This window comes from Chaetura pelagica, unplaced genomic scaffold (assembly GCF_000747805.2).
Source record: "Chaetura pelagica isolate M959 unplaced genomic scaffold, ChaPel_1.0 scaffold213, whole genome shotgun sequence".
Classification (NCBI taxonomy): domain Eukaryota; kingdom Metazoa; phylum Chordata; class Aves; order Apodiformes; family Apodidae; genus Chaetura; species Chaetura pelagica.
Window position 1 is genome coordinate 1,261,061 of NW_009952597.1, and position 12,387 is coordinate 1,273,447.

Genomic DNA, 12,387 nt, shown 5'->3' on the forward strand with positions numbered 1-12,387 from the left:
ACCCTGAATCACATCCAGGTGGAAAATGGGGGGGGGAGTGGAGAACCAGGTGTCAGAAATGCCACAGGGGTGTCTAGAAGGAGGTGTCATGTTTAGTTTAACACCTCCACTGATAGGATAACACAGGGAATAAATGCAGGTAAGCAGAGGAGTAGGAAGTTGAAGCTAGTTGGGACTCTGCTGGGAGATTCTAAAGCCTGCAGATAGGAGGGAGGGATTTGAAGAGTGGCTTGTCCTTGGCTTCAGGCAAGCACAGGACTCTGCTCAGCCCCAAGAGCCTGAGACAAAGAACTGTTGGGAAAAACAAAGCTCAGACAAGCCCTGGGAAGGCAGATCCACATTGTCATTGCTCTACTGCTTTGCTGAAATCAGGAAATTAAACTCCTGCTCCTACCTACACTCCTGGATTTCTGCTATCCTAGACCTCTATTTACAGAGATGCTGCACTGTTTTCCCATGCTTGTCACAGCTACAAGCTGTATTAAGTTACTACAGCTTCCCTTACAGCTCAGTCCATGCTTCAGTTCTCCCTTTGCAGCTGTTGACAGCAGCCGTGAGAACGGCTCCAACTCTGGAGCTTCTGGGTTTTCCTGGTGGATTCATTTCTGGGAAGGGACTGGCAGAACCAGCAGCTGGATGATCGGGGCAGCAGAGAGACACAAATCCCCTTGTCTCCAGATGCAAAGCTGTACCAAACAGTATCTCAGCTGCAAAAGTAGGAATGAGTCCCAATAACCCCAACGCCTGCTACCAGCACACTCTCCCCAGAACGGCTCTCAGAGCACTTCCAGCCAAAGCCCTCATCTCACAGGAGCTGCTTTTCCCTAAAGCAACACCAGTTCTTTCCAAGTCGTGGTCAGATGTGACTCTGTGCTGATGCAGGCTTCTAGTGTGATTTTTAGTTGACTTAGGAAAGGGGAAAAAAAAAAAGTTGTGCTGTCTAAAACCAGCCATTTTCCCCTGGTGGGAGGTGCATATTTCAGTGGTAATTGAAATCGGGGTGCGAATCATTCCCAGAATTTCTTTATTACTTACTGTGGGATCTGTCCAGAGAGAGCACTTGGCACAGTCCTGGCAGGGAGCCCCAGGGGAGCGGGGGTGCTGGCAGAAGTGGTCATACCCATTGATGGCAGCCCGGCAGAGGTAGCACATCTGGGCCCCGCAGCGGCAGGACATGCGGTTGCAGCCCTCCGACTTGATGAGGCCAGTCCCACACTTGTGGCATTTCCTAATTCGAGCAGCTGTCATCTTCTCTTCTCTGCAATGTCAGAAGAGGGGGAAGAATTAGACAAGGGATGTTTGCAGCCACCGACCTGCTGTAAAACCACTATTATGCCACCCCGGTGATGCTTTAAACCCCCCCTTTCCCATACACCTCTCCCCCTCCTCTTTCCTCCCACACCATCCCCACCGCTGTTCCAAGGAGGTCTGGGCTCAGCTCCACTTGGAGCCAACCCACGACAACTCAAGAATAAATTAAGTGAAAGAAAGTCAATCACTGGCTGCATGCTGCAGACCCAATCCTGGTTTCCATGCGAGCCAAAACACCAGTGCCAGGCTCCAGCTTGGGAGGAATTTAAGTCGTAAGTCAAAGGGCCAAAGGGCACGTGGATGCTTGACTTGGCTGTGGAGAAATACACCCTGGGAGATAAAGTTCAGGAAAAGTAAACCCTGGGCTGTCATCTGCTAGATAGTTTTATGTTTGCTTGTTACTCCAGCTACAAAGTTTCCCAACCCTGGCTGCTACGCTCCAGATTTATTTGGGTTTTGTTAAATTTAAATAGGTAACTGAAAAACAATCACATCTTTCCCCACGGAGACTGGGCTTTCCCCCTTCTCTTAAGATTCCTTACATACAGTTTCCAGAGGTTATTGCTTTAGGTTCAAGTGACATGTTTTACTCTAACAGAGCACAAATTCAGGACAAAGCAAAGTCCCTGCCCCTGAGAGACATCCTGGCAGTGACACACTCTCCAGAGCAAAGGCTCAGCTCGTGGCAATAGTATTTTGGCACAGAAATGGAGGAGAGACTTGGTCATTTAATGAAAAGACTTAAGAATATAAGTTGTCATCCTAAGCGCCAATTTTCTGACCACTGGAGATCACATTACAGTTTAATTCACAACCTAGAAGTGAAATCTGATGACAGAGGAGTAAAGAAACTGTATTTTCATGGAGGGAAGCACAGTTCTCTGGCTGAGCTGACCTGACAGCAGGGAATGATCTTCCTCAGCCAGGCAACTCCACCCAACTACTTCAGTGGACCTGCAAAGCCAACATATGTTTGGGAGATGACAGGGAGGTATTTCTGAGCATGACAGCAGCAAACCAGGCTACAGCACAGCCCCACAGACCCCTCTGTCAGCACATCCAGAGGGGCAGGGAATGGTGAGGGGGGAACTTCAGCTGCATAGGAGTTACCCAAAGCTCCCAGGCAGTTATACCTGGCACAACCTGCAACCAGGCACTTGGAGATATGCTAAGAATAGACAGGGGAAAGGAAAAAAAAAATAAATAAAAAAATCAAACCAGCTTGTGGCTGACTTTCCTCTGAGCTGCAGCTGCTCTTCCCTTCGCTACTCAACAGGATGCTGCTGATGCAGATTTTTTTTTGGAAACTTTGAGCAAGGCAGGAAGTTTGGTCTGAACTCCAGCTGTGCTTCCCTTTCCTTATGCAGGGCTTCAAAAGGAAGCTTTTATTGTATCAGGCAGCAAGACTCATCTATCCACAGCAACGTTCCTGCTAAAGGTTTTGAAACTGAGGTTTTTTTCCTTATTAGGGACTGATTCCTCTGCCCCCTCACCTCTCTTCCTACAGGGAAAGGAGTGGCAGAGAAAAAAAGTCCTATCAAATCTGTAAAGTTTGTTGTTTTTTCTGAATTAGGGACTGCAGGATGAGCCAGCAACAGTCATTCAGCCTCCCAGTGGTGATTTCCAGCCTCTCCTCAGGCCAGACAGACTAAATCAGAGAGGAGAAGATTGGGCAATATGGGCGAGTCCCATTTGACTGCAGAAGACATGCAGCTCCATGGATGAACCTTCCCTTATTTCCTAGAGGTTTTGTCATTTACTGAAGCAAGGACAGAAATAAAACTTCCAAAGACCTTCAGGAAACATTGAAGTTTACACTTGAGTACTTAAAAATGTGACTCCATTCTGTAAGGATTCCTACAAACCAGCCAGAAACAGGGACAAGCCTCTGTAAGAAAACACACCCCTTCCACGAAGCCAGCAAGGAATAGCTGAGCAAACTGCACATCATCCCCAGATTTGCAAAGGGTACTAATGACTTACTGTGACTCAATGCACTTCTTTGTACAACACTACCCTTCCCCCCACCCCCCCAAGCAAGGCTCATGGGGGTTTCTCACCTCTGAGAAGGACCAGGTGCCAGCCTGCTAGACACTGGGCTAGCCAGAGGAACAGGCTGGTCTGGTGACAACTCTCCCACGTTCTCAAATTACCAACTGGATCCACTGCCAAGTATCTTTCACAGAAAGAAATCCCATCCTGGGAGCCTTCTGACCCCTCAGCTTTGACATGTCTAGGACCTACCTGATGGAAGGCTGCAACACCCAGCAGAACTTCAAGGCCTCTGTTACAGTCACAAGAACAGGGGGGTTCTCACCCCTCCACACCAGACTAGTGTTACCTTTCCAAGTTCATCTACCCCCCAGTTTTTGCCTGGCTGTGGAGTTTACTTACATGGATGTCCTGTATTTGATGTCATCTTTCTCAGCCAGCTCCTCACAGGTGAGGTTCATGTGCTCCTTCCACAGCCCCTGGCACTTCCGACATGTTTCCTGAGGAGGATAACAAAAATTAAAGGAAGACAAGACCCAGCACACCACTAACAGCATCAGGAATTGGAAAATTTCACATTTCTTCCCCCACCATGCTGCAGGTTCTCAGTTGAAGATGGGGCTGGCAGTATGGTACAGAGATCTGCACGTCTGTCCTCTACCAGAGACCAGAATAAACCAATCCATTATGAGCCAAGGGTTTCTCCAAGGCACAAGAACCCACATACAAAATGAGCCTGTAAATCCTAGTTCACCCAAAACTCAAGGAACAGCTGCCAGGTTCTCTGGTTACTTCCCTGAGAAGACTACAGAGGTGAAAACATGGTGCTAAAGGACATCAGGTTCATCTGTTTCCTGACCAAAGCCCTTCACCTCCATACAAAGGGCTTTCAGTTCAACAGGTGATGGAAACCTTGCAGCTGTGTTACAAACTGCTTCACCACACATACCAGCAGATCTATATTATGCTTTGTAAAACCTCACAAAATAAAGTTAAAGCAGTTTATGTGAGTAAACACATGAAAAGGGCAGGATGTGGACAAATGCCCAAAAAGCAGAGGTGGAACATCAAAATATACTTATGAATTTAACCAGAAAAGCTCAACTAAATGTAGAGCAAGTGACTGAAGTCTCCTGTTCTTGTAAACTCATTAGCAAAGAGGCTCTAAGATGGGACTGGTAGAGTTGCTGGAGCAAGAGAGCTGTGGAGGCACTATTGGCAAGGGAACTTGGACCAACATTGGGAATACAGTTGATTTTTTTCAGTTGACTAGCCAAGGAAAACATAATTTTGTTTTGGGTCAAACAAGAGATTTTCCTTTAATTTAAGGAAGATTAAAAAACATCCAAATCAAACTTGGAAAAAGTACACATTTCACAATCCAACTGTTTCATCTTCAGGATGGCTGGGGATCAGGCTTTTAAATCCAACTTTCTCCCCCTGGCAGGAAAACCCATATGGCTGCTGCAAAGCATCCTCTTCCCCTCCACACCAAAGTCCCAAAAGGGCTTTGCCCAGCTCTAGTCCCACTATTAGTGAAAGACAACGACTGCAAAAAGAGATTTTTTTCTGATGGCATAGCCTTAATTTTATTTTAATGAGGAAATGGGACATTTATATGAGATATGATAGAAGTAACTGCTTGAAGACACACGTAGGCAGCAACGCTCTTTTGATCGCAAATCAGACAAACAGGATGAAGACCAAAGCTTCCAAGGAAGCCACCCCTAGGAGAGGGTGCAAAATGTTGACTTGTTTGTAGTTGTGCTTGCTGAGAGATGCGCAACAGCTCATGCTTTCATCTGGAGAATTAAAGGCTCCTCATCCTGGCTGGTGAGCTGGACATGTTTGCAGAGTGCAAGGTAAGGGCTGTAGCATGAGGAGAGCCAAGAGCATGACTGTGTCCCAAATCACTCATCTTGCAAATGCACTCTTTGGCAGACAGACACTGGTTCCAAGGGGCAATAAATGCCTTGGGGTTCTATTGATCATCATGAATCATTCATTACATCCTGTGTTTTCCTGCTAAAGCACCATTTTGTGTGCATTTGCTGCCAGGCCAGGTCTGGCTGTTACTGACACAGGACAATCAGACTTGGAACCATTCAAGCACCTCGATAAGGACCCACTTTTCCCTCTTATTCTTGACACCCAGCCACATGCCATTCCAAGATCAAAAGTGCTATAGGCCTTTTTTTTTGTTAACATACATCAAGGGTTAAAAACAGACTTTGGAGCCCAGCCACACAGAACCACTTTCACACGCCAGCAAGATTTAACAGCTTTTTGCCAGAAGGGTTGGCACACTTTCCAGCCAGGAGCCTACCATTCCCACTTACTTAACTCCAGGAACCTCCTTCACTGCTGAATTAGAAAGGCTGCCCTTCTGAAGCAGATGGTGCCACTTATACTTTCCTACCAAGTCAATCCCTTTGCCTTTTGTTACTGCCACCGTCCTTGCTTTGCACGCTGCAGCTATTGAAAAACAACACTCTCCCTTGAGAGAGCTGATGGTATTTGCCAAACAGTTGTCTCCTACACCCAGGACAAGGGATTCCTGTGCTGGTGAGGAGGAAGGGGAGAAGCACAGCAATGCAGATTCCCAAAGGCATTGGGATGGCATGAGATAGGAGGTATCCTGTTCTCTGTGTTCCCCTGGTTGCAGCACAGCCAGTGCCATCACAGCTGTGCACATTCCTGGGATCCTTCCCAAGCCACAGGGAGCTGCAAGCTACAGGGAGCCACAGGCAGCTCTGCCTGCCTGTTCCAATGCACCCCATGAAGGAGACATCCCCACAGCTTCTTAACTCCAACTGTCACCTCTCACTGCTTCTGACCAAGCCACATCCTCTCCAAAGCAGAGGCAGGGGACAAATGGACAACACGTGCCATGAGCAGAACCCAAGGCAACTTCTCCCCTTATTCTACCCAAGACAATGGCACATTGTTGGCAGCTACAAGAGCCCGTGTCCGACCCCTTTGCACAAAAACAGGGACAAAGCCCATGGTTCAAAGGCTCCAGAGCCATAACTGAGGTCACAGCTCTCACCCAAAAAAAGAACAATGATTTTTTCAAATTCTTACTCTTATTTCAACCCAATTAACTCGGTGCTGAGGGTTTTGCACATCTCACGTGTTGACAATTCTGATCTCTAAAGTTTCCACAGGGAGCTCTTTTATTTTAGGAACAGCTTTTCGTTTGATAAAGAAACATACTCTGCCATTACCATATTAATTAACCTAAACACACAGCAGGATACTTGGCACCAAGACTGGCTCCTGCAATATAATCAGCACCTAAACCCACACCAAGAGGGAACGAGTCCTTCCCCAGCCCCCAAATTTTCTACTCCAAACCCAACAATCCACCAAAATCAAGACCCTGCCCAACCCCTCCTCCAGCACTTTGTCCACTAGCAAACCCTGGCCAACTCACATAGGGATGTAGGAAAGCATGTCATGTTGTAGTTTTAACAGCTTTTCAGTTAAATTAATGATTTGTGGATGGTGGGAACTCCTTGTATTTCTCTTGCCTTTCCCCAGGCAGGCAGGCAGAACTAACACAGCTCATGCTTTCAGGGAGGAGGGTGTTTGCAGAAGCCTTGGCATTAACAGAGGGATCCAAATCAGGCACGGATGCAGATTAAGTATCTGCTGCCTGTTACATCTGCCCGAGCTTGGCAGGCAGCCTGGGACAGTCCATTAATGCTCCGGGCTGGGACGGCAGGGAGGAGGATGTGATGGAGAGGGTGTTTAATCACACACTGTAATCTCCTCGCTGTACATCTGTCAGAGGTAGTGGCTCCGTTTCCTCTCTCTGCCTGCCAGGAAGCAGCCAGGATTAACACAAACATGTTTGGGTTCAGGAAGATCCCTTGTTCCCAGGGTCAGCCGTGCGGATACGCAGCTTTCTGTGCTCAGGGCCAGCCCGTGATTTCAGCACAGGCATCACAACCCAAGACAATGTCTTTGTTAATTGCCCCAGCACCTAATGAAGGTAGAAGGGAGCATTTCATGGGAACTTATCACCTTCCTCAGCACTTCTGGTTCTTGCACTGGATGCCGCAGTTTTTAAAACACAGCCTAAAAGTTTTTTTTCTCATTCCACTGTCTGCTAAAAACAACTCCTGAAGGTCCAGCCCACATATCGGGAGGAGGGAAAACCCCAAATAATCAGCTTCTCCTTGCCAGTCTGTGTCCTTCTGGCTACAGCAGGCTGATAGGATGCACTGCCAGCAATGTAGAGGCACTAGTTTTCCTGGTTTCCACCCAAACAAATGCCACATGGACAAAAACATCAGATGATACACCCAGATCACAGACCGACTGCCCACGACATTCCTGCATGCCCGCTTCTTCTGGAGGAGTTCACATGAAGCCATTTACTGATGGAGCAAAATGCAAAGGGAGGAGGGGAAGCACAACTTAAACACCACCAGGCTGTGGACTGGGCTGTCATCGCCACCCTCCAGCTCTCAGTGGTGGCTGTGAGCAGATCTCAGCTCTTGCCTTAACTCTCCATATGCTGGTTAATTAAATCCTTCTGCTGCTGCACTGTGTGACTCCCCGTGTCCCCCAGGAAGGGCAAAGCTGCACAATCTGGGGTCTCCTTCCTCCCAGGCCATACTCCAGGGTCTCTGCCCAGGCCACACTTAGGGACATTTGCTGCTGAGCTCCCTGCTAGGAGTGAGAAGGAGGTAAAACACACCATGTATCCCTTCCATGCTTCCTGGAACGGAGCCCCGGTGATTGATTCTCTCCTTCTTCCTGCTTTCAGACACACAATAGTGCAGGCAAACCTCAACCAGGCCAAGTTTTACCCCAAAGCAGATGTGACTGCAATCATCTTAGAACAGCACCTCAGGGCCAGTCCATACTGCGCTGGTTTAATTAAAGGGCTGCAATTCCCAACCAGACAAGTTAATGGGAAAACAAAGAACCACACAGTTTCCCCCCACCCCTCAAAGTCCCCACTGTCCATAAAGCTGCACAAATCTTGACTAAAAATGAATGAAATTAATACAACCTTTACAGATGGATAAGCTCTCATAAGCAAACTCCTTTGGGGCTGTTTCTGGGATTTCCTATACAATAATCACAGAATCACAGGGCTTGGAAGGAACCTCTGCAGATCATCCAGTCCAACCCCTCTGCTGAAGCAGGAACACCTAGGGAAGATCACCCAGAAACAGGCCCAGATGCTAAGATAAAGAGGCTATAATGCAGCCCCAGACAATCGATTTTGGTGAAGATGCCTCTTCAGATATGTACAAAAGCCCAGCACAGGGAAGTGGGACTCCAGCTCTGCAGGTACCCAACTGACCCACACAGAGAATGCTCCTTCCAGCTCTCCAGCCCTGGACACGCCAGCATCACCGCGTGTAACCGGCGAGATGGGCTGCAGGTACCGACCCCAAATGCACATCATCCATGATAAGCGTGGGGAAACAAACACTGTGCCTGGGATGGGTGAGGGGCAAGGGGCTCGGAGGACACGGGTGCTGGGTGGGTTTGGGGCTCCGGTGCCCGAGCAAGGCTGTTCCCCGGCCAGCAGCTGCAGGTCCGGGGGTGGGAGGGAGGAAGAGACGAGCAGCTACGAGAAACTCAGCAACAAACCCCAAACCAACAACCCTGATCTCTTCTCTCCGTAGCACGACCATGATTTATTCTGGGAGGGGTGAGGTTCCAGGGAGAAATGAAGGAAAGGCACAAGCCTTGGACTAGGCTGTAAGAACGTGCCAGGGTGTAGACACAGAGACTCACACGTGAGGGAGAGTTAAAAGGTGGATAATAAATCTGCCTTTATACCAGCACCCATCAGGAGGGTTGGTTAAAGCTTCTATGGCCATATATTAAGCCCCATTGCAAAAAATGAAGACCCTAACCAATGGCTCCTTCTCTGCACGTTCTTGTTAAATTCAGCATGTTGTACTCCCTCCCCATCTTTAAGACCCTGGAGATACACGATGACTTTTGGCTTCCAGAAACCCACCAGCAGGCCATTTCCCAGAGAGCTTTGGGTCATTTGCCTTAGAATCCAAGAACCAGAAACATCTGGTAACTCCCCACCCCCCACGCTTGCCTAAGTCAGTAAGACTGTCTCATATCTGTCATTCACAAGTTCCCGAAACACGCACACCAAACCAAAGCAAGCTTTTCCCCTCCTCAGAGCTTGACTTTAAAAGGTCAGATCAGCTGCTGGTTTAGGTGATGTGGTTAGAGACCTACAGAGCAAAAATATCTGCAGCTTCATACGAGAAGTGCTGCTCACCAGTATCACCCTACAGCTGGTCAGAGGTGGAAACCATGCTAGCACACACAACTGCTCACTGATCTCATGTTCATGGACCAGAGCAAGAGAAACAGCTCTTCACTGACAAGGATCATGATTTCAAGTTACACAAAACTTGGAAGTTTTTTTTCATGATGGGGAATGTTTTGAAAGAAGTATTTTTGTTTCAAAGCTACTTCCTCTGAAGCTCCAGAGGTGTCAGGAACCTATCAGGAGCTGGAGGCAGTAGGGTGGCTGTGTAAAAGGGCACTGGAGCATTTGCATCACACATCCATCACACCAGGATCCTTTCCCCAAAAATAAGCAACAAGTGTTTCTCCTAAGGATAAAACTTTCCCTCCTAATATAACTCTTTTCAGAAGCTAGTCCCCTGTCCTGAGCACACTGGAGTGGCACACAGCACCTCTCCATGTCAGCAGAGCAGGAAGTTTGGATACAGCCAGGGTGGATTGGCTTCATGACCTACCCACAGGTGGTCACCCACCAACCTGAGTCAGCCTGCAAGGCAGGTAGAGGAAACCACCACTGCCACTTTATCAAGGCAGGTTAAGTATAACCTGTGACCTCACACTAAAGATGTCTAAATCAGCATACCTGAAGTCATATTCCTCCTTCCTAGGACAGAAAATTCAGAGAAATTCAGTACATGCTCCTAGAAACACATCTGTAGTCAGCCACAGCTTCTAGATCTGCTGGACGGATTACAGATATTAGCTAAATGCCTTCCCAGCCAATGTAAATAATGAAATACTATCAGACTAGTTCAAAGCCCTCAGCAGCTGACCCTCCTACATCTCCCCCCAGTGCAGATAGTCTTATCTCATTCAGCAGAGGAGATCTAAGAGAGATCTAAGAGGTTATCCATCTAATCCCACACACACCCTTGCACAAAATGGGATGCTCCTTCCACCAGCTGGAACTCTACTGATGAAATCTAGAAGGGCAAGTAATTGGTGGAAACAATAGAGACCTTCAGAGAAGAACAGATTTAGATTTCAAGACAAGCACCCCCGATTTTTTAAAAGATAACTGTGGAAGGTCACTCAAGAGGTTGCAGCAACATCAAGAAGGTATCTTATTTGCAGAGGTACCTGCTAATGATGCATTGTGAGACTCTGAGGAGGAACAATTGCTGAAGTTAATTTTGAAACTTCCCTCTTCCACCACTATGTGATAAACAAATCCCCATCACCCCACCCCAGACACCAATCCCTACCTAGGGCTTTCAGTGCCAGAAACTGGAGAAAGCCTCCTCTGGATCTGCCCTATTTTTCTTGTGGTTCTCTCTCCCCCTGCTGTCTTCCCAGATTTTGTTGTATTATGAAAGGCTCACATGAGGAGCCCTGTTACAGATGTCCTCTCCTCCATCAACAGTTGCGTGGAGACCCAGGTTTATGTAACACACCTACAACTACTTCTAATGAGCCTCTGCAATATGGCAATTTTCATGGTAATTTAGCAGCATTAACACACTGTGTTTCCAATTTTGAGCTTTTTAAACTGTAGTCTCTACCCACAGCAGAAGTTAATGCTCCAGGTTGTTGTAACACCTGCAAGGGATAAGAAAAGGTGAACTGAGCAGAGCAGCTGTGCTGGAAAATAGCTTTAGTATAGGTACAAATTCACCCCCAGAAACTGGGCAAGTACAGCTTGCTCTGCTGGGGAAATAAACCCAGAGTGGAAAACCCCAAAGTAAGATGCTCCTAGCTTTCAACTGGCCATAGTAAACCAAAAATATGTAAAAAATGTTGGGGTACTAAGCAAGGATAAAGAAAAACTAAAGCAAAGTGATACCTGCCCTCCTTGAAATCTCAGAAGTTCAGATGCTTTATCATTTCAGTGCCTGTGAGGCAGAGGTACCTCTTACCTGCTGCTCCCACAAGGGCTCTCTCTGTGCCTTGCAGGCCCTGAGCTGAGCAGCTGACCTTGGAGCTACAGTATTTATAGCTACAGTATTTATGGCAGATACACTGAAAACAGCCCTCTGAACTGCTAACCTCCATCTTCCAAACTCCCCAACGTGACAGTGAGTCATCTGCAGCTCATTTGCTAGGCTAAAAGAAGCTCGTGGTGGAACCAAAGCCTGTACCAGAAGCAAGCTGAGACTGCCTGGCCAGGCCACACTTTGAAAAGCTGAAACCACGGAGATGGTTTGGAGATGGAGGAGATGACACCTGAAGCTCCAGTGCAGACAGGCACTGCATTTCTTCCCACACCACAAAAGCTACTGAGATGCCTTTTCAAAATAAATACATAAATATTATGATAATAACAGAAGAGATATCAAGCAAATGAACATGCACCTAAATAAAGCAAAATACTGAACACTAATCAGGGAAATAGACGCACCAGCGACTCACCGATTCCTCTTTCAGAGCCCACATGGAATGGAGCTTTCCATTCTCTCCTGTACCTAAAGCACCCACGGGCCCAGTCTAACACCAGCTGGGCCTGGGTTTCTGTTTGGTGTGGAGGTGGCAAAGAAGCAAAACTGCAACTTGGGGGTGGTTTCTCAAGCCCTGCTAAGGCTGCTTGGCCCCAAGGCTTCAACAGATGCCATGTGCCTGCCCAGGGCTGCAGGGAGGGAGGACACTGGGAAGGAGATGCAGAGAGAAAAGTGATGTCCAAAGCCATCAGGCAGAGACTGCAGCAATCAGAAGTGTCTCCTAGCCACAGCACACCATGCAGTGGGGAAAAACACCAGCTTCAGCCCTGGCCAGGTCACATCCCTGTGCACCAGCAGCATGTGAAGGAATAGGGGCATTTTGCAGGCAGGACCATCTCAGCCTTGA

The 12,387-nt window shown here is 47.7% G+C and overlaps 1 protein-coding gene across 1 annotated transcript in view; it reads right to left on the reverse strand.

The window, feature by feature from the left end:
* RNF216 (ring finger protein 216) overlaps positions 1 to 12,387 on the reverse strand; it is a 62,415-nt gene that overhangs the window by 8,153 nt on the left and 41,875 nt on the right. The window contains exons 14-15 of the mRNA XM_009993694.1: positions 3,706 to 3,803; positions 1,036 to 1,258 (exon numbers count right to left, since the gene is read on the reverse strand). Of these exons, the coding sequence (XP_009991996.1) occupies positions 1,036 to 1,258; positions 3,706 to 3,803 (321 nt within the window). The remainder of the gene's footprint in view (positions 1 to 1,035; positions 1,259 to 3,705; positions 3,804 to 12,387) is intronic.